Raw genomic sequence first — 23,520 nt, 5'->3', positions numbered from 1 at the left:
ATTAACATCTCCCCAGGCCGATAGCAGCTGCCGCTGCAATGTCCATCTTTCAGCTTGTCCTCGGAGCTGCAGCAGCGCAATCAATGTTACCATCTCCCCGGGCCGATAGCAGCAGCCGCTGCAATGTCCTTCTTCTAGCGTGTCCCCCGGCAGCAGCGCAATCAGTTTTAACATCTCCCCGGGTGGCATGGCAGTAATCAATGTAAGATCGGTAATGCAGGTCCGCTCTGGCTTTGTCCCTGCATCAGCCCCGTTTCAGCTATTCCGGGCAGAGAGGAACATCTTTAGCCACGATGGTCGCAGTGTCCATCAGAGGCCACCATACTGCCTTGCTTATTGGCGCCCTCTCATGACCTGCGGCGCACGTGCGCCGGGGTCATAGGATGAACCAATAAGCAAGGCAGTATGGTGGCCTCTGATGGACACTGCGACCATCGTGGCTAAAGATGTTCCTCTCTGCCCGGAATAGCTGACACGGGGCTGATGCAGGGACAAAGCCAGAGCGGACCTGCATTACCGATCTTACATTGATTACTGCCATGCCACCCGGGGAGATGTTAAAACTGATCACGCTGCTGCCGGGGGACACGCTAGAAGAAGGACATTGCAGCGGCTGCTGCTATCGGCCCGGGGAGATGGTAACGCTGACTGCGCTGCTGCCGGGGGACAAGCTAAAAGAAGAACATTGCAGCAGCTGCTGCTATCGGCCTGGGGAGATGGAAACACTGATCGTGCTGCTGCCGGAAGACAAGCGGAAAGATGGACATTGCAGGGCCTGCTGCTATTGGCCCGGGGAGATGGTAACACTGATTGCGCTGCTGCCGGGGGAAAAGATAGACATTCCAGATCATCGGCCAGGTAGATGTTAACACTGATCCCGCTGCTGCTGCTGCTCTGGGGACAAGCTTGGAGATTCACACAGGCGCACAGTAACACGTGAACACAAGCGCCCGGATAGATACATTGTTACATTCGGACTATAAGACACAGTAACTTTTTCTCCCCACTTTTGGGGAAGAAAAAGTGCGTCTTATAGTCTGAAAAATACGGTACATCCCTGCTGCCATGGTGATGTGTACACAGTTGATCCTCCAGGCAGTGGAAGTGTGAGACGTTTTCAGCTTCACTTGGGTTTTAGCAACATCAGCAATTTCCCAGAAAGCCAGACAGGAGAAATACCAACTAACAGCTTGTACAATTAGCTAGCTGACTTGGGGGTTGATTTACTTTGTAGGACGAGATCCCCACACTTTGGCCCAATAGCCTGCCTGTCAAGTGACAGGCAACCTATTGGGCCAATCAAAGTGCGGGGATCTCGTCCTACAAAGTCACTGGACCTGACAGGGTCCAGGGTGGGACAATTGGAGCGTGAGTAAGTTAGTAGTGCACACTACAGCAGTAGCATGCCTATTTTGAAAATGTTACTTGCGCTGCCACACCAAGCTGTGCTGCTTTTGCAGTGTAGCTTAATGAATCAACCCCTACTGCTTTGTCTGTGAGCTAGATATAGCCATCAAAAGAGTGACATCTGGCTTCTGAGCCATAGGTTCCCTACCCCTGCTTTAAGCGGTCAGTCCAAGTAGTCTGCTACTGTAAAACATGTAAAACAATAAACAATACCAGCTTCTGGTTAGTGGCTCCCTTTGCAAAACTGCATTCCAATTGGCACCCCACTCTTTGCCTCTATCACTGCTACATTCATATACAAGTATGTGAAAATCCATCATTAATGGATTTGGCCATAGAAGCAACATGCACTTATTACTAACTGATGCATACAATCAGTCAACACATAATGGAGAGTCCAAAATACATGTGGAAGCACCATAAAGCATTTACGTTCATCTGAAGCTTCATAACATAAGTTTCTGTGCCTAGGCAGCTGCACCCAAGCCTCGGCTCACCATTTGCAATGCCAAACTTTGCCTATTATGATGCAAAGCCTGCTGTGATTGGATAGTGGAGTAGTAAGGGCATGTTCTTTTCATTAGTAATTCACACTTCACCATCTGGTTGACAATTTCAGGCTTTGTGGATGGTAGAACGCAACCTACCTGCATTCATTTCATGATCTGCATCCATGATGTTTGGTGTTAATCATCAAAGGATATTTATTAATTCTAATGACGGAAGATCTTAATTATGAAGCATATTGATATTCTAGAGAACTGAATGCTTTCAGCCTCGTATAGTAGTGACAATTATAAAATTTGATAAAGTGACAAGTGTCAGCAGGTGCCAGGGTAACTAATTCACCATTTCGCCTGTAATAGTCTTCTTAAAACTCCTCCCCAGTTGGAAAACTGCCTTTGCATTTTGTGTGACAGTAACAGGAAAACTTTTGGGTCAGCTTTGATATAAGTAATGCAGAAAAGGAAAGATACCAAATTGGGTACTCCCAAAACCGGTTTGTAGAATGCTAACCACGATTTCAACTTAAAATGGTGGAGCCGACCACTAAGAGAGGGTTGACCTTGTATTTAGGTTGCTCCCAAAAAAGGGGTTTTGTAGTTAAGAAAATGTAAAACTAATGCCCAAACTAAAAATCAACCACCTTGGGGTTGGAAGGAGTGACACTGGGAGGGAGGTGTCCCAAAGGATGTATAATACAAAAAAACTGTTCAAAAGGTAATAAAAACGTACCCCAAATAAATAGTTCAAAAATAATTCAGATTTTGCTTACAGTTCAGTAAATCTAGTTTTCTAGCCAAGCTTCAAATGAATAAATGTTGCATTATATATAATAATTTTGCTGTGTGGTGCGATTACTCAGCCTCTAATACCGAATGGTCATCCTTCTCATCTTGCTATTATCTTTACTACAAAGTAAAAGTTAACCCTTCTTACTCCTCAGATTCAGAACAGATTTCTACACTTCAAGGTCCCCAATAAATGATATGGTTTGGCAGTATCTGTACTGAGTGTTATGAAACAGCTGATGTTTGCTCTTATGTTTGCAGATAAACCACTTTCCCCGAAGGCACTGAAAGGGAGTGACGGAGTACAGCTAACCAAAAACTATTACACTGTGGTAAGCAAAGAAATCTTCTAAAACCTGAACATTCATGTATCTTCATCACAGTGGCACATGTAGGAATTATTTCATCAAGCTAGTCTGCAACACAACCAGGAGATTGTTTAGTGCATTGATTGTTTCTTATTCATCAAAGTATTTCCATTACTTTTATTGCAGCTTCTGCACCTGAAGTCCCAGATAGCTAACTGCAACAAATGTATGTTTTGTTTCCTTTGCAACAGGAAGACTTTGTTCACAGTACTGGCTGTGTGTTGTGTTGCAGCATACGGCCACCCCAAGTGCTGATGACTTTAAAGTCTGGATCACTTTGGCACTTTTAGGTAAACAGATTTGTAAAAACTGATCCGATTTCCGTTCCAACGGATCCGTTTGTGTCCGTTTCTGCTCCTTTACTACAAAAGGTGCTAAAAATAGCCATCTGTGTGCAGCCTATTGCCCTCTGTCTGTATGTCTTATTTCCTTTTTCCACCCTCAGATGCCGCTGCAGCGTTCTACTTCTCTCCTCCACCCTGAGAGAACTTTCTTTACTTGTAAAACATGGTCTCAGAATGCACAAACCAGCCCCTCCTGCTTGCTCCATGCACACTTGCCACAGATTAGCTGCAGCTCTCCTGTCCTGTATAATGTCCAGACCTCCATCCCCCAGCTTTAATTAAGCCAACACTATGCTGCCTTGCTGCAGAAGCACACAGCAGGATAGACTTGCTGGTTACTGTTTACTCATTGGCTTCCATATACTGCTTCATCCTCCGTTTCAGTTCCGCTGAGCTTTGCTGTTCAGAAAAAAATGCTGCAGAACCAAACTTGCGGTCCGTTCAGCGGAACTTGTCTGTTTGAACCAATGTGAACGGATCCATACTTTAAAATTGGATCTGTTAGGTTCCATTCCATTACGATGTGCCAGCAGACATTTTTTTTAAGTGCCAGTGTGAACTGGTCCGAACACTGGCCCTGTTCATTACAGTGGAATAGTGAACAAAAAGGCATTCTGTAATGCAATATTACATTGCAGTAGTGGGAATGACTTTCTGTAGTGCAATATTACATTGCAGTAGTGGGAATGACTTTCTGTAGTGCAATATTACATTGCAGTAGTGGGAATGACTTTCTGTAGTGCAATATTACATTGCAGTAGTGGGAATGACTTTCTGTGGTGCAATATTACATTGCAGTAGTGGGAATGACTTTCTGTAGTGCAATATTACATTGCAGTAGTGGGAATGACTGGCCTTGCTTTCTTTTCTAGTTTTCATGTCCCTGCATGTTGTATATGGCGTGTGCTCTCTGCTACACTGGACCACACATGGGGTAAATTCACAAAAGAATGCTAATCTTTTTTTGATTAAATAACGTTTCATTGAGTTTTTCAGATAAATGAACAATCAAACATAAATCAAAAATAGTTACAGGTTAAGCATGCATTCAATACAGCATGAAAACGTACAAGCCCGAATCCGGCCAAGAGCAGTTAGGACCTGTAACCTTCTTGAACTAAGGCAATTGGGAAAAAATATCACAAAACCTATGTATAAACAATAGCATACCAATCCACCTAAAAGCTCATTAGTGTATGGAGTTGAGATACGCTAAGCATGTAAAGGCAAACCTTCCTCATCATTATAGAGGTATTCTATTAGTAACAAGGTAAAAGGGGAGGGGGTCTCTAAGCGAGTGATGCAGCTTAATACACTATTGTGCCATTCCTTAGAAAGGGGGAACATCTTAATAATAAAAACAAAGTGACCTAAAGGAACTCATCAACATTGGGGGAGGAAAAAACATGGGGAAAGGGGGACTATTAGTACCCAACAAGGTCCAATAGGGATGACTGAGGGTATAACAAGGGCCACTTGTGTGCATTCTTGATAATTTCAGCTACTTTACGAGCCCTGGCAGCAAAAACACTTTTCAGCATGCAGAAGAACAGGAAGTTATAGGCAACGTAAGTGATACAAGAGTATATTGGGTTATGTTATTTGCGTAACTCGCTAAATTGTGTAAGTCCCATTAATGTTAACGTGCTGTCAGCACACAGTAAGATTACTGTTATTTTATAAACTTACCCCCTAGGCCAGTATTCAATTACTGTAAACTTCAAATGTTGTGGGTTGGTCAGCTTTTCTGTAGGTGATGTACTATGTACTGGCCCCCCTATGAAGAGTGTGCGTTGGAAGCACGCTGGAAAGCATAAGTCCCTCTTCTCACTCAGTCTTGCATCCTCGCGTCTCCTCTGCAGCTTCTGAGCTGGTCACTAGAGCTCCAGGAATACTGTGGTCTCACGATGGTAAACCTGGAACTCTCGCTGCCAGTGCAGGAGCTGCCAGGGAAGCGGGAGGAGCTTTATGCTCCAATGCAAGTTTTTCTTCTACCAGCATGCTTTGCATGGGAGATGGGGTGCTACAACAGGGATTTGCCTTATCGGCTGGTTCTGGCATTCGGCTTTTTTATTTGTTTGTTTGTTTGTTTTTAGACAATGGGGCTGTACGTTTTTCCCCAGATAATTTTTCATTTATAGAAAAAACCTTTTCAGCACTTTGTACTGAAAAGTAGGTAAATAAAGTAAGGACAAACTTAAGGCTCATACACACATCAGACTATAGTCTTTGGAAAATGAAAGATCACAGACCAATCTTACCACCCTTCATGTAGTATGAGAGCCATACCTTCACATTCTTCTCTATGGAGCTGAACTCCCCATCAGAAAAAAATCTTTGCAAGATGCTGCACACACAGATGCTGTACAGACACAAAAGATCAGTATCTGCAAAAGATCTGTTCCTGCCAAAAATACATTCCTGCAAATTGCAATGATAGTCTATGAGATCTGCAGATCATCATACACACATGATTTAACTGACATTCATCTGCAGATCAAGCAATCATCCGCAGATCTGAAAATCCATCCTGGTGGATCTGATCTGCAGATGAATGTCAGTTCAATCATGTGTGTATGATGATCTGCAGATCTCATAGACTATCATTGCAATTTGCAGGAATGGATTTTTGGCAGGAACAGATCTTTTGCAGATACTGATCTTTTGTGTGTGTACAGCATCTGTGTGTGCAGCATCTTGCAAAAAAAAATTTCTGATGGGGAGTTCAGCTCCATAGAAAAGACTGTGTAGAGTATGGCTCTCATACTACATGAAGGGTGGTAAGATTGGTCTGTGATCTTTCATTTTCCAAAGACTATAGTCTGATGTGTGTATGAGCCTTTAATGTGAGTATTTTTTTATTTACTAGGGGCTTAAAAGGTATTGAATTTATAAGTTATGGAATTATTTCCTGGGGAAAAAAAACATCCAGATAAAAGTTAATTCAACAAGCACATAGTGTGAGCAAGATTTGGAGCACGTTTTTGTATTTCCAACATTTATATTATGTTTAATGTGCTTCATTTTGAGTCTGGGCTCTCATGATTATCTGCTTTAATGATTTTGCTAAATTGCTACATAACAAATTTCAAAATCGCACTGCATGTTTCTCGTATCTAGTCAGCCTGGGACCTCAGGCAGTCAGAAGACAAGCTGGAACAATACCTAAATCCACAGAGAATGCAAAGTCCTGTAATTACATTTCTTGCTATGGAGGGGTTTCACCATCCTCTGCAGCTCACACCTCCGGGGACATCTCGTACTGCAGCTCCTCCATTCTCCAGTTCCCTGTTGTGTGCAGTGGCAATGAACCTCACTATTATGATTATTTAGTATTTATATAGCGCTGACATCTTCCGCAGCGCTGTTCAGAGTATATACTGTAGATTGTCTCTTAACTGTCCAGAACAAATGTAAACCACAGCAATGCAAATCTTTGTTGATACCAATGAATTATTGGCTAATGCACAGTTATGACCATTTATTTTATCTATTAAAGCTACACTGAACTCTGATTTTAAAAAAGACATAAAACTAGGGGAAAGGCCATCTTTAGCAGTGGTAGGTTACTCAAATTATGAATTTTGACACGTCCTAATCACATTCCAGCCTCTGTAGTAATTGGAGAACTGCCTGCACTAATCCAACATTACCCTTTGTTAATTGTGTGTTCCTCCCAGGAAGTAAGCTGATCTCAGAACTGTTGACTAAAGAGGGCCATTTGGTGGCTGATCGACGATCCGATTTGATAATTATTATCGTATGATAATCTGTGCCATAATAAGCATGCCCAATCGATGATTTAACTGATTTTAGACTTAAATTTGTCAAATGTATAGATTGGACATGCTGGGAAATCCTGAGGCAATGTGGTCAATTGGGTGCACAGCATGTGATATCGCCACCAATGGATGCAACGTAACACCCAGCCGCTGTCCCCCAAATGTTATATGTCCCGTGCATTAAAATATCTCACCTGTCCGCTGTCGCCAAGAGTCCACCGGCTCTTCTACTGCATATGCGGATCCCATGTGACCTCTCTGTACAGGACAGGTTGACTCGTGGTGGCAGCAGACAGATAGGATATTTTATTGCACAAGCACCGGGGGGCACTAGCAGAAGTTCTTACCCTTCACTATATGCTTATGTAAAACAAAAAAAATGGACTGGAATTTTAGTGCGTAAATATCTGAATATGAGATTACTTTATTGCTGCTGGCTTAGTTAGGTATTATTAGAAGAAATGTGTGTTCAAGGGTTAGGCTGGGTTCATGCTATACCGCAAAAGCAGATTACGCGGTAAGCGCATCCGCTGTGGAAAAATTGACAATATAGGATGCATTTACCATCTGTTTTTGCGTTTAACTGCATCCCATTAAATACATTTTTTTTTCAGTTCAGTGTGAATGGGCCCTTATCCGGAAAGTAACAGCCATTTTCATTTAATCAGTTCAGGAAACTTTCTATTTATTTTGTTTTAGACGCACTGTATCTTCATTTATAATTTTCTTTTCAAAGTTTTAATCTTTGTTGTAGTAGCATCATACTCCTCACCTGTGGGTTGGAGGAATGGTAGGGGGTTCATGTTAATGCTGCTGAATAAGCAGTTACTCACTTTCTGTAGCCATGTGACAAGAGGTGCAGAGTTGTGTTACACAGAAAAAGTACCTTGCGTGGTAGATGAAAGCAAGCGGCTATTATGGCTATTATTTTCTGCATTTCCCTTGTAGTTCTGTAATCCTAACATGAGTGCCACTGTGCTGATATGCATTTTGTCATCTGTATCAGTTATATAACAAATATATTCCAGACTCCTGTTTTGCTGCTTTGGACCTTTTTAATTTCCTCCCTCTTTATCTTTTTTGAAAGGTAGTACAGAACATCCTGGAAACTGAGCGAAGCTATGCTAAAGAACTTCAGTTACTTTTGTCCACTTACCTTAGGCCTTTACAGTCGTATGATAAGTAAGTACAATACATCTCTGACAAAGCAGCACATAAGATTATATTAAATGCAACTCCAGACAAAATGTATTTTTGAGTGTGGTAAAGTAAGGAAATGATTTCAGTACCAGACTTTCAGCTGGGTTCCCACTACACCAGATGGTGTAGTCTCGCTTGGCCACAATCCAGACCCTATATTGCATTCTCCAAATGATTGCCTGATGAAGCAGGATTGCACTTTGGAGTAACTAATAAATGTTATTGTGAATTATAGTAACGTCTCATTGTCTGTTGTTCTACGAGGGAGGTAAGTCCACAAAACGTCCCCCCTTTTTAAACGGGTTTTAAACGTTTTTATTCTTGTTGGTGCCTCTGTTTACAAACTTGCAATTAGTCTAGTCCACCCTTGGTGGAGGGCTGTATCCCCCTTTTTCTTCCTATCTATGGAGAGCAACTTCTTAAACCTGAGTGGGGTCAGGTTCTAATTCTCCCCAACAGCTGTGCCAGTGGTTGCCTGTGTGGCGACCCTTATTTGTGAGTATAACGATTGTTATGATTGCATAAATCTACAACTCATTCTAAATACTACACTATATTGGGCTCTCGGTTCTGTTCTTCATTTAAGCTCATTTTGTCAGAGAAAGGAAGTGCATGTTTGTAAATGCGTGGCTTGAACAGATGGATTTTCAGCTTGGACTTTTAGACTTCTAGGGATGGGACTTTCCAGATGAGTTGGATAATAAGTTCCATAGAGAAGAAGCTGCATGACTGAAGACTCTGGTTCCAAAGGTTTTAAAGAACAAGCGACACCCATGCTAACCTAGAAATAAAAAACACATATATAAGTAGATAAATACTACTTCTACTTACATAACAGATGTATAGTGCTATCCACGTAATGATTCCTGTGAATTTTATAAAGGAAAAGCAGAAAATCCTATTCTAGGCAGTGGCCATCTTGCCAAGCTAATGCTGACATCATATCCTCCCTGACTCTTGTTTTCCCCCCTCCCTTCTCTTGCTCATTGTGTAATCATTAGCTGCCCTCCTTCCAGAGTCTTCAGACACTCCCACTGAGGTGTATACTAACAACTGCACTGTCTTATCCTCCAATCGCTGAGTCACCTCAGCCTTGCTTGTAAACACAAGTAATCAGAGGGAGTTTCTGATAAGCAGCTAGATAGAGAAATAAATTGAAGAGGAGGAATATATTATAGATAAAAAGAACTCCCAGCATTCAACTCTTTGGCACGGTTTGGCACTAGGGCAAGTGCTCATAAAGTATGTGATAACTCCAAACCATAACAGCAGAAAAAGTTTTGCAAGTTTTGAATGCAGGATTAGCTTCTTTATCACTTAATACACTCAGACCAGTTGCTGTTAAAATTTGATTTTTATGGTGACAATACTGCTTTAAGGCAAATTTTGGGGCTAACTAGAACAAAAGAAAAAGCAGGAGCTTGCACTGGCTACTAAACTACAGCTCCTCTACAGCCCCATAGACTTAAAATGTACCCAAGGCAATCCTCTGGTTAAGAAATGCATACTTGCCTTACTGTGAAACCTGTAGAGGCTTTCCACACCGTCCTCTGGTACCCCATTGCCATTTTTTAGCACAAACTTAAAGCGGACCTGGACTCAGAACGTCTGCTTTGCTCTGAAAGATACGCCACAGCAAAATAACCTTTAACCACCTTAGCGGTATGGACGAGCTCAGCTTGTCCATTACCGCCAGAGGGTGCCGCTCAGGCCCTGCTGGGCCGTTTTTGATGAAATAAAAAGCAGCACACACAGCCGGCACTTTGCCAGCCGCGTGTCCTGCCGGATCGCCGCCGCTCTGCGGCGATCCGCCGCGAGCAGCGGCGAAAGAGGGTCCCCCCAGCCGCCCGAGCCCTGCGCGGCCGGAACAAATAGTTCCGGCCAGCGCTAAGGGCTGGATCGGAGGCGGCTGACGTCAGGACGTCGGCTGATGTCCATGACGTCACTCTGCTCGTCGCCATGGCGACGAGGAAAGCCAAACAAGGAAGGCTGCTCATTGCAGCCTTCCTTGTTAGTTCTGCTTGCCGGAGGCGATCGGAAGAACGCCTCCGGAGCGCCCTCTAGTGGGCTTTCATGCACCCAACTTTCAGTTGGCTGCATGAAATATTTTTTTTTTTAATTAAAAAAAAAAAACCCTCCCGCAGCCGCCCTGGCGATCTCAATAGAACGCCAGGGTGGTTAAACAAAAAACATTTATTTGTTACAGCTGATAAAAATCCTAAAATAAATCAACGCTATTTCTACTTCCTGATTCATGGAAGCAGACATATTGTTAAAGGAACACTATCAAACTACAGTGCTTTGCAAAACTATTTGGCCCCCTTGAAGTTTTTTCCACATTTTGTCATATTCCTGCCACAAACCTGAATCAATTTTATTGGAATTCCATGTGAAAGTCCAATGCAAAGTGATGTACCAGCTTTGCACATCTCGAGACTGGAATCCTTGCCCATTCTTCTTTGCAAAACAGCTCCAGCTCAGTCAGATTAGATGGACAGTGTTTGTGAACATCAGTTTTCAGATCTTGCCACAGGTTCTTGATTGGATTTAGATCTGGACTTTGACTGGGCCATTCTAACACATTATTATTATTATTATTTAGTAATTATATAGCGCCGACATATTACGCAGCGCTGTACAGTGTATATATATATATATCTTGTCACTCACTAACTGTCCCTCAAAGGAGCTCACAATCTAATTCCTACCATTGCTACCATTGCTATATGTCTATATTATGTAGTGTAAGTACTGTAGTCTAGGGCCAATTTTAGGGGAAGCCAATTAACTTATCCGTATGTTTTTGGAATGTGGGAGGAAACCAGGGTGCCCGGAGGAAACCCACGCAGACACGGAGAGCACATACAAACTCTTTGCAGATGTTGCCCTGGCTGGGATTCGAACCAGGGACCCAGCGCTGCAAGGCGAGAGCGCTAACCACTACGCCACCGCGCTGCACATGGATATGTTTTTTTAAACCATTTCATTGTTGCCCTGGCTTTATGTTTAGGGTCGGTGTCCTGCTGGAACATGAACCTCCGCCCCAGCCTCAAGTCTTTTGCAGACTCCAAGAGGTTTTCTTCCAAGTTTGCCCTGTATTTGGCTCCATTCATCTTCCCATCAACTCTGACCAGCTTCCCTGACCCTGCTGAAGAGATGCACCCCAGAGCATGATGCTGCCACCACCATATTTGACAGTGGTGATGGTGTGTTCAGAGTGATGTGCAGTGTTAGTTTTCCGCCACACATAGCGTTTTGCATTTTGGCCAACAAGTTCCATTTTGGTCTCATCTGACCAGAGCACCTTCTTCCACAGGTTTGCTGTGCCCTCCACATGGCTTGTGGCAAACAGGATTTCTTATGCTTTTCTGTTAACAATGGCTTTCTTCTTACCACTCTTCCATAAAGGCCAACTTTGTGCAGTGCACGACTTATAGATGTCCTATGGACAGATTCCCCCACCTGAGATGTAGATCTCTGCAGCTCGTCCAGAGTCACCATGGGCCTCTTGACTGCATTTCTGATCAGCGCTCTTCTTGTTCGACCTGTGAGTTTAGGTGGACGGCCTTGTCTTGGTAAGTTTACAGTTGTGCCATACTCCTTCCATTTCTGAATGATCGCTTGAACAATGGTCTGTGGGATGTTAAAGGCTTTGGAAATCTTTTTGTAGCCTAAGCCTGCTTTATATTTCTCAATAACCTGTGTGGTGTGTTCTTTGGACTTCATGGTGTTGTTGCTCCCAATATTCTCTTAGACAACCTCTGAGGCCGTCACAGAGCAGCTGTATTTGTACTGACATTAGATTACACACAGGTGCTTTCTGTTTAGTCATTAGCACTCATCTGGCAATGTCTATGGGCAACTGATTGCACTCAGACCAAAGGGGTCTGAATAATTATGTACACCTCACTTTGCAGTTATTTATTTGTAAGAAAAATTTGGAATCGTATGATTTTCATTTTACTTCTTATGTGTACACCACTTTATATTGGTCTTTCACGTGGAATTCCAATAAAATTGATTCCTGTTTGCGGCAGTAATATGACAAAATGTGGACAACTTCAAGGGGGCCGAATACTTTTGCAAACCACTGTAAGTGTTCTAAAATGACAATGTACAAATAATGTCTAAGTAGCTGTGTAAACATTTTCCTACTTTTAATGTAAGAATATCAGGCAAAAGCTTTAATTCATTGTGTGTAGGATTTAGCTCTATTGGAACAAATCATTCTCAAAAGGGGTGTCTGCTTCAATGCACAGCCAGTGTTATTTTTTGTATATCAGACTACAGAGTATTTTTCTCTGAAAGCAAAAAAATAAAAAAAAATAAAATAAAGATGAAAAGCTATGGTGTCACAGACAATTACAAATGTTTATAACAAGTTACATTTCCTCAGCGCTCTGCAGACAGCTCAGTCAGAGACAGGCAGCTGCTAAGAGCTGTCTCTCACACACAGGTTTAACAGATGCACTGTGAGGGAATCCCCCCTCCCCTCATGGTTCACTCTGCTGTCAGATTTGAGCAAACTTGCTGTCAGTTAAGAGTGAAAGGAAATTGATACTATAAACAAGAGATAAGCAAGTGAATTGTATACATCATTATATACCAGCACTTCAGGAACTCTCAATCCTAGGTTTAAAAAAATGTTAATCGATAGTGTTTCTTTAACACTGTACTTTCAAATGACCTTATCTCCTATCTCTGCCATGGCAGTCATGTGACACAGGGGAGAAATCAAATTACAACTTATTAGACACAAATGAGGCTGAACTCTCTAAACACATACAGGGTGCATTTTTCTGTTTTCCTTCTGTCCTGTACAAGAGTTCGGGTCCGTTTTAAGCTTATGTTTTCTTTAAGTTGACTATCTAAAAGGTGGCAAAGCTGTCCCACAACAAAGATGCAACGTGGCAAATGTTTTTTGCTCTTTTTTTTTTTTTTTTTAAAGATTCTGTTTATTGATTTTAAAACACAAAAAAGAATACAACATGTCTTTGCCCCACGCAGGTGGAAGAGTAACAGTACAGATAACACGTTTTTTGCTTTTTGACCTCTGTAGAAGTGGGTACAGCAACATTTTTGTATTTAAATATGGGAATTTAACATCTAAAAAGGAAACCGGAAGTGAGAAAAAAGTAAGATTCCTATCTCTGTAGTGGGAAGCTTTGGATGTTCCAGGTATGCAAATTATCCCGTTATTGAATTATGTGTACAATTAACAAGCTGACACATAATTGCATTCCAGTGGTTCTGGAAGCATGTTTAGCTTTCAGGGACAACAAAGGGATTAATTGCATATTCAGCAGTGATGTATTGTGGGAGACATCATATGCTCACTCCAACCTGAATAATCGCAAATAATTTCAGTTTTAAGAAGGCAAATTTCTGTTTGGTATTAACAGTAATAAAAACCTTGTATAGATGTTTTAACTTCCAATCTGTCTTTCTATCAATTTTTGTATCTTATCTGTCAGTGTGAACTGGAGTCTTTGGAAAGTGGGTTGTGAATTGTGAGCATGCGTATGAAAAACGCGTACGAGATTGGAATTGTGATGCTAATTTCTAAAGTTAGAGTAAAAAATTCTGTTATTTTGTTTCCAGGTTAAGTGCTGCAGATATTACTTTACTCCTGGGAAATTTTGAAGAAATCTGCACATTCCAACAGACACTATGTCAGGCACTGGAAGAATGCGCAAAGTAAGATATAAGAGCACATTTTGTAATGACTGTACACTTAGTTTACTGCCACTCTGCCATCAACATCTGTAGCGCTGTACATAGTCCAGAACATACACTAATGAGGCGCATAGATGCACGGGCAGCACACCGTGCAATCAGGACATCCAGCATTTATGTGTAGTTTGAAAACCTCACCAATACTGGTACATGTCCATTTGGTAAACGTGTAACCGAAACAGGAGACAAAAGGGGAGGTCTGAAACGCAACGCCAAAGGGGTTAGCTGATGAAGCAGTAACCCTCAAGTTCTAGCAATAACAAATTATAAGCTTGTCTGAACAGGTACGTATGTCTTGAGGGTGCATTTTTAAATTTTAGGCTTGGAGCATGATTGATAGGCTGTGGGAAAGAGTTCTAAAGGAAAGGTGACACTCGTGAGAAATCCTGGATGGCGAGACTGAGAGGAGGTGACCAGCTGGACAACAAGAAAGTCTCGTAGGAGGAGCAAAGGTTCGGAAGGGATGGAGATTAATAAGGACATGTATGGAGGGGTTAGCGTATGTAGAGCTTTATATGGTAGTTTTAGGAATTTGATCAATCACTAGTTCTCAATCACCAGACTCAAACACATCCTTACATAGCGTAACGCCGTTTATTAACCCATTCGCGTTCCGTTGTTTTCTCTTGAGCAATGTTCACCTCCCATTGATAAGCCTATAACTTTATCACTACTTATCACAATGAACTGATCTATATCTTGTTTTTTCCGTCACCAATTAGGCTTTCTTTGGGGGGTACATTTTGCTAAGAGCCGCTTTACTGTAAATGCATTTTAACAGGAAGAGTAAGAAAAAACTGAAAAAATTCATTATTTCTCAGTTTTCAGCCATTATAGTTTTAAAATAATACATGCCTCCATAGTTAAAACTCACGTATTGCATTTGCCCATATGTCCCGGTTATTACACCGTTAAAATTATGTCCCTATCACAATGTATGGCGACAATATTTTATTTGGAAATAAAGGTGCATTTTTTCCGTTTTGCATCTATCACTATTTACAAGTTTAAAATAAAAGAAATATAGAAATATTTCATCTTTACATTGATATTTAAAAAGTTTAGACCCTAAGGTAAATATTTACATGTTTTTTTTTATATTAAACATTTTGTTTGGGTAGTTTTTGGAGGGTGGGATGTAAACAAGAGATTTATAATGTAAATGTGTGTTTGAATTTTATTTTTTTTACTTTTAGTTGTAGTTTTACTTTTTGGCCAGAAGATGGCGGCCATGGGTTGTTTACATGACGTCACTATAAGCGTAACATACGCTTAGAGAGACGCATGGGGGAGACAACAGCCAGAAAAGGCCCAGCTTCCGAGAGAAGCTGTCGCTTTTTCAGCGGGGGAGAGGAATCAGTGATCGGGCACCATAGTCCGATTCACTGATTGCCTGGCTAACGAACCGCGGGCCGGTAGCGCGCGGTAGTGCGCATGGTTCCTGGACGTAGTTTCTACGTCCAGGAACTAAAATAGGTTAAGTATAAAAAGTTATAAAAGTGCACTCACATTCTTATGCTGGTCTGTCTTCGGTCAGTCAGTTTATCTGGTGAGCGGTTTATTTGGTGTTAATCGTTGATTGCTGGTCTGTCATTGGTCAGCCTTGAGATCTGGTGAGAGATTATTTCACATAACAGTGGATCAGATCAAAATACCTTTAAGGTGGCCATACACTGGTCGATTTGCCATCAGATTCGACCAACAGATAGATCCATCTCTGATCGAATCTGATCAGAGAGGGATCGTATGGCCACCTTTACTGCAAACGGATTGTGAATCGATTTCAGCCTGAAACCGATCACAATCTGTGGGGGTGGAGGTGCGCCCCCCCCCCCCCCCCCCCCTACATACATTACCTACTCCGGCCGGGGCAAGTCCCCGCTGTCTTCTTCTCCGCTCCGGCTACTGAACTTCCTGTCCAGGGGAAGTCTAAACAGTAGAGGGCGCTCTACTGTTTAAACTTCCTGCCGGGACAGGAAGGTTTGTGTAGCTCTGGAGCCTGAAGCGGAGAAGAAGACCAGGGGACTCGCGCCGGCTGGAGCAGGTAATGTATTGCGTCAGTCGTTGGGCATTCGAACACTGCTAACGACGCACTCCCGACCCGCCGGCAACCGAGAAAAATCTTCCGCACGGATGGGTCGACGGGAACGATTGATTTCGGACGGAAATCTATCGTTCTGTCAGCGGTGTGCGCTGCGATTTCACAGCCGTTTGGATCACTGTGATCGAAACGGCTGTATATCGGTGGGAAAATCGTTAGGTGTATGGGCCCCTTTAAACAAGGGAACTGTGGACAATATTGGAACTTATTTATTTATTGTATTTATAAAGCGCCAACATATTACGCAGCGCTGGACAATAACTTTGTGTGTTTCTTAATAATTTGGGAGCACCTACACACCATAGAGTTGAGTCCATTTTTATTGCTTTTTTAATTTATTTTTTTACAGACTGGAGTCAAGGGACTCATTTTCACACACTGTCCATACATTTTCAGAGGATTGGAAGCTTAGGGAGCTGGTGAAGTCAAACATTGATTTACCATGCATGTCTGTAATTGGTATATATTTCCACTAGATGTCACTATTCTGCTTACCTTTGAACAGATCTCAGAATAGTACAGGATGTGACTGCTGTAACTATAGCCAGTATGCCTATTTATAGAACGTGAAAATCAATCCTTTGCCTGCACTGGAAAATACCAATTCAACCAATTTCTCTGACAAAATTGTGCTGAGGAATAGCCTACATATTTTTGTATCCATTCAACAAAAATAATCCAGTTAAACTTGTTTGGTAGATGTATTTCACAAACTCCTAAAGAAGTTCTATTTTTATTTTCTTTAGTAGCAATTGACACAACCCTGAACCTGCTATTTCATGTTTTTTCTAAGCTTGAGAAGCTAATAAAAGGGAAGGTGTATAAGGATGACTTGAAGGAAAAGGGCACAATCAAAAGATTGGAAATTAAGATAGCATTGCTGCATTACATTGATCAGCATAGGTTTGTTTACTATGCTATAATTGTAGAGTGGCAGTTTATACTGCCTGCTGCCAATACATCGTATGTTACCTCTCCGCATTTAAACTCCTCATACACAGAGTGATAGTCTATATATAGGCCTCAATTCACTAAGCTTTATCAAACTTTTGATAATTTACCTCATGGGTAAAATCTAATTTTAAAGAGGATCTGTAACATGAAAAGATCCCCTGGGGGGTACTCACCTCGGGTGGGGGAAGCCTCCGGATCCTAATGAGGATTCCCACGCCGTCCTCCATCCATCAGGGGTCTCGCTGCAGCCCTCCGTGGAGTCCGTGCAGCGGTGACATCAATATTTACCTTCCTGGCTCCTGCGCAGGCGCTCTGACGGCTGTCGGCTCCGAACTACACGGAAATACCCGATCGCCGTCGGATCTGCTCTACTGCGCAGTAGAGCGGACCCGAATGAGATCGGGTATTTCCGTGTAGTTCGGAACGGAAAGCCGCCACAGCGCCCCCGCTGGAGCCAGCAAAGGTAAATATTGAACTGACAGTCGGCACAGTCGCCGGCTGTTCGGAGGGCTGCGGCGAGACCCGCGTGGGACAGAGGACGGCGTGGGAAGCCTCATTAGGATCCGGAGGCTTCCCCCACCCGAGGTGAGTACCCCCCAGGGGATCTTTTTCATGTTACAGAGTCTCTTTAAGTTCACTAAGGTTTTATAGATTTATTGAATGTTTTATTGATAAAACATTCAATAAATATATAACACTTTAGTGAATTCAAAATTATATTTTTCCCATGAGGAAAAAGTATCAAATGTTTGATAAAGTGTTTGATAAAGCTTAGTGAATTGAGGCCATAGACTGTGTTAACTATTTCAAGGCTTATGTTATCTACTGATCAAGTGTTAATCAATCAATGTATATTGTCATCAATCAGGTTGTGGATCGGTCTTCAGGTGTATAATTTTGTATTGCATTAAGCAGTATAAAACTAGCAGAGCGGGAATGGTGAAATCATCGTGTTCCATAGCAAGATTTTGTCTGCCACCCTCTCCCCAAGGAAAAAATAAATAAATCTGTATTGGGTAGCCGTTTGCCCCCTCCTCATCACCTCCCCTAGCAGGTATTAAGCAGTTTTGGACTCCTCCCTATCAACCCTGCAATAGTAGTATAGTAGAGTCTCAGTTATCCGGAACTCAAATAACAGTCTCAACTAAACAGCACAAATCACTATCAGTACTCACAGTGGTGAAGGCCAACTTCTTTGGCTGTTTGTGGGCTCTGCTGTGCTTAAAGAGAACCTGAACTGAAAATAAAAAGTCAAAATAACCATACACAGGTCATACTTACCTCCCATGAGGTCTACTCCTCAATCCTGTGTCCTGTTTGTCCACTGTGATCAATGGAATTCTCTGTCCTCCACTTTGAAAGTGGCCATTACCCCATAACCGCTTCCCGGTCAACATGCTGTTAAACTGTAACATCGGCTCACTTGAGCCAAAGGGAAACATGGACATTACCTTGCACATTCAGTTGTAACTGACAGCAACTGATATATATATATATATATATATATATATATATATATATATATATATGTGTGACTGTAACTGGTATATTTCAGTTCTGACAAAATATTGTCAGAACTGTAAGGGAGCACTGTAAGAAGAAGATGTTGAGCTTCTGAGAGGAACTGACGGTGAGGTTAGAAAGTAATATTCATTTGCAGCTACGTCATGTGTTTATTTTAAATAATTTTACTCAGTTCAGGTTCCCTTTAAAGACGGAGTTACACAGCTCTCACAAAAGTTCATATACTTCCAATTACTGTATTTTAACATTGAATACAGTGTTTATGGTAAGAGTATTGAGTGGAGTGCAGGGCCGTAACTAGAGGTCCCTGGGCCCCCCTGCAAGAATTTGAGCGGTCCCCCCCACACCCTGGGGCCCGCTCATGGCCGTTTTAGGGGGGCAGGAGGGGTCGCAGCATGAGGAGAGAGCTTGGTAGCACGTCGGTGGGGAGGGGGGACGGTCCCCCCCCCCTCACCTCGGGCTCTGTGCTCCCCTCCTGCATCTACAGTATGTAAGTGTCAGCAGCGGTGGCAGCAGCTATAATTTCCTCCATTCACCACCGGAGGTCACCGGTCTGCAAGGGCTTCACATTACTTCCTGTTTTAACAGGAAGTAATGTGAAGACCTTGCAGACCGGCGACCTCCATGGTGAATGGAGGTAATTGTAGCTGCTGCCACCGCCGCTGCTAACACTTACATAGATGCAGGAGGGGAGCGCAGAGGGGAGAGGCCGAGGTGAGGGAGAGGGGGGGACCGTCCCCCCTCCCCACCGACGTGCTACCAAGCTCCCCCCTCATGCTGCCACCAGTACAGTGTAGTACTGTATTAGCTGGGCCTATTTTTAACATTGAGTCTCAAGCAACCAGATAGCGCACTTAACTGACATCAGCCCATCCCCCTCTGTGCTGGATAACCGAGACTCTATTGTATTAGTGAACCATTCTGGTTCCCCATCATTCACTCCCATCCTGCTTTTATTCCGGTCTGACTCCATCGGCTGCAGGTTTGTTGCAGGTGTGTGACTCAAACATTATTATTATTATTTTAGTATTTATATAGCGCCGACATATTACGCAGCGCTGTACAGTGTATATATATATATATATATCCTCTCACTAACTGTCCCTCAAAGGAGCTCACAATCTAATCCCTACCATTGCCATATGTCTATACTATGTATTGTAAGTACTGTAGTCTAGGGCCAATTTTTTAGGGGCAGACAAACATGCTAAGATTTAGGCTTTAGTTGTTTTTAAGGGAACGGCAGTCTCTGTATTTCGGGTTTCATTTTACCAAGGTGGCCTCTTCTTTTTCTGGGGGTAGTTTCCGGCCTTAAATCTTGTCATGTTTATTTAAAATTTGCATTAAAGCACTCCTGAAGTGAGAAAGCGATAGGGGCTGACCTATTTATATTCTTTTAAACAATGCAAATTGCCTTACTGTCCTGCTGATCCTCTGCCTCTAAAGGCGTGTACACACGCTATACTTTCGCCAACGACGAGTCCGCCAGACCCTCCTGCTGAGCGGATCGTTCAGAAACGGCCTTATCAGTCTGCCGACAGCATGCACACACGTGCTACTGTCGGCTGAACGTCCGCCCAGGGGGAGGGTCTGGCGGACCTGTCGTTGCCGAAAGTATGGCGTGTGTACACGCCTTAATACTTTTGGCCATGGACCCCAATCAAGCATGCAGATCTGATGTTTCTGACTGAAGCCTGACTGAATGGGGCTGCAAGTATGTTTCAGGTGTGTGATTCAGACACTACTAATACCGGATGGAACAGCAGGATACATAGGCAGCTGGTATTCTTTAAAAGGAAATAAATATGGAAGCCTCCATATCCCTCTAACTTTAAGTTTCCTTTAAAGTGTAACTGGGACGACCTAAAAGAAAAAAAATAAACATACCTGGGGCTTCCTCCAGCCCTCTTCAGGCTGATCGGTCCCTTGCTATCTTTCCAGGCCGTCTTTATTCTCCGTTAGGCGGTTCAATAATTCTGCCAGTTGGTGCAGGCACAGTCCGCTCCCCTGTAGCGCTCCCATCCCTGGCAGTGTATTGCGTTGTACTGTGCAGGTGCAGGGCTTTCCCTGCGACAGGAGCAGGATGAGGCTTGCGGCTGCACATGCCCAGTACGCCCCGACTGCCGAAATTACCAGGCAGATTAGTGGTGGCCCGGGAAGACGGCAAGGGACCAATCAGCCTAAAGGGGGCTGGAGGAAGCCCCAGGTATGTATACATTTTTCTTTTAGGTGGTCTTTGGTTTTCTTTAAGCGGGCCTTGGCAAGCAGTATTTATGTATAATGGAAGCATGCTAGTCTTAGCAGTCTGATTTTGTGAAACCTGAATTGTTTTTTCTTTTCTACGTTACAGGCTACCTGAAAATCACCAGAAAGTTGGAGGATGTTTTCTGACTCTATTTAATCAATTTAAGTGTTTGTACTTGACGTATTGTTCAAATCACCCCTCAGCTGTGAATGTCCTCACTCAGCACAGGCAAGTGTATTTGTCATGATCATTACACAGTTTACCAAGGAAAACCTCTGTTTAAAGGTCCGTACACACGCCGGACTGCAGGAAACGACGGGTCTGTCGTCACCTCCTGCTGGGCGTGTTTTCAGCAGACAGTCCGGCGTGTGTACAGTCTGTCGTCAGACTGACACAGCTGTTTCTGAGCAATCCGCTGGGCAGATCGCTCAGAAACAGCTGTATCAGTCTGCAGACAGACTGTACACACGCCGGACTGTCGATAGAACGCCCGCCCAGCGGGAGGTGACGACGGACCCGTCGTTTCCTGCAGTCCGGCGTGTGTACGGACCTTAAGTGTATATGCAATACCTGCACTATAACCCTAAAATTAATTTCTGTGTTGCCCAGTGGATTATTTGTGCATTGTTAGAATGTCTGCAATTATACGAATCTTAAAGGATACAACTAGAATTTTTTTTTAAATCAAATTTACTTACTTGGGGCTTCCTCCAGCCCCTGGCAGTCTATGCGTCCCTCGACGCAGCTCTGCTCTTAGGCAGTCTCCCAGGGCCCCCTCCATAGCAGCCAACGATCCGGCCAGCTCGGGAACTTCTGCGTGAGCGCGCAGCTTTGCTGGTTGTGCTCCAGTTGGAAGGAGCATTCTGCACAGACACAGTACTTCTGCGCCTGCGTAGAATGCTCCCAGTACGCCCGCGTATTGCATCCGCAAAAGCCGCCAACCTGGCTTTAGTTGGTCATGGCAACGAAGATGAGGGAGGACAGACCCCCCACCCTCCCTAACACCGACAACATTTCTGATGGAAGCGGAGCGATCCACCTGTACAAATGAATTAAAGCTAATTTGGTAAGTACCATATTTTTCAGACTATAAGATGCACTTTTTCTTCCCCAAAAGTATGGTCTGAATAGTACATTTTGGATTGTGCCAGGTGTCCCCATCAAGTTGCACATAGACAGCTCCTGCCAAGCCTCCTGTACCCTGCAACGGCAGAATTAAAAAGAAAAAAAACCTTTCCTGTGGCGGTTCCCCCCGCTAAGCCTCCTTTAACATCATTCATCATCATTTATCATCATTCATCATCATTTTAGCATCTGTTCAGTAATACAAAAACACTTTTTCCACAGCAGCCCCTCCACCCCGCTATGTCTCTTATACCGCAGAATCCAGAGAATAACAGGAAAAACTTTCTCCGCAGCGCCCTCCCCCCACTGAGCCTCTTGTTGCCCCAGGCCTTTAACCTCCCTGGCAATTTCAAAGTTTTAAACGCTACAGCGGAAGCCTAATTACCTGTTCCAGCTGCCGCAATCCTCCATCTCATGTCCTTCCATGCTCGCAGTCTCCCGCTGGCATCCTCTTCCTGCGTGACCTGACTGGGCACGTAGCAGGGGAGGGGCTGCTGTGGTGAAAGTGTTTTTTTTTTTTTTTTTATTACTGGCCAGTTGCCAGGGGCTACAGGAAAGGGGCGGAGGGGGGGGGAGAGGACGCCATGGAACAGGTATTTTTTTTCTTATTCTGGGCTGCCAGGGGCCACAGGAGGAGGGACGGGGCACCACAGTAAAGCTTTTTTTCCCTGCTGTTTCCAGGGGATATCGAAGCCGGAGGGGGGGGGGTGCCAGTGTAACTGGGAGGCGGTTGGGGTTATTGTAGCTGGGAAAGGCAGCAGAGGTTACTTTAGATGGGCAGTGTAGCTTAGGAGCTAGCATGGGGGGGGGGGGGAGGTCCGTAAGACACCCCTACACCATAGATGCACCTAGGTTTAGTTATATTTTTTTTTACTGATTTTTGTCCTTAAAACCTGGGTGCGTCTTATGGTCCAAACAATATGGTAATTAAACCTGAGACCCTCCCAGTCTTGCATCATTAAGACAGAGCCTGACGTGACAGGCTGTCTTTTATACTTCAAGTACTCTTAAATGTGACTGCAATTTATGTGACAAAAAACTTTGTAGTGCCATAAGCCATCAGCTGTGTACTTTACTGCTAAAGACCCGTCACTTAGAAATTAAATATGAGAGTTACTACTAGCTTCTGGCTGTAAGCTTAGCATTTGAAATAATTGCAGTGTTCTTTATATAGTGATGACCTGGAAAAGTTTATGGAGTCTCAAGGAGCAGCCAGCCCAGGAATTCTTATGCTGACCACAAGCCTCAGCAAACCCTTCATGAGACTGGAAAAGTATGTGTGTCTCTTGCAGGAACTGGAAAGACATATGGAGGTAAGTGCAGATTTCCAGGTTATTATTGCAACCTCTGTTCCCAGCGTGCCCTGCCCTCATGTTACTCATAGACATTAGATAGTGGTAGTTTGCCTAGGAATTATTTTGCTCTAAGCCTTACTTCCTTGT

The 23,520-nt window shown here is 43.3% G+C and overlaps 1 protein-coding gene across 1 annotated transcript in view; it reads left to right on the top strand.

The window, feature by feature from the left end:
- ARHGEF6 (Rac/Cdc42 guanine nucleotide exchange factor 6) overlaps positions 1-23,520 on the top strand; it is a 183,988-nt gene that overhangs the window by 95,117 nt on the left and 65,351 nt on the right. The window contains 5 exon segments of the mRNA XM_068247903.1: positions 2,961-3,031; positions 8,281-8,375; positions 13,995-14,090; positions 21,059-21,181; positions 23,253-23,391. Of these exon segments, the coding sequence (XP_068104004.1) occupies positions 2,961-3,031; positions 8,281-8,375; positions 13,995-14,090; positions 21,059-21,181; positions 23,253-23,391 (524 nt within the window).

Source organism: Hyperolius riggenbachi, chromosome 8, assembly GCF_040937935.1.
Source record: "Hyperolius riggenbachi isolate aHypRig1 chromosome 8, aHypRig1.pri, whole genome shotgun sequence".
NCBI lineage: Eukaryota > Metazoa > Chordata > Amphibia > Anura > Hyperoliidae > Hyperolius > Hyperolius riggenbachi.
Note: the sequence above shows the minus strand (reverse complement) of the source record. Positions and strands in the feature narration are given on the sequence as shown.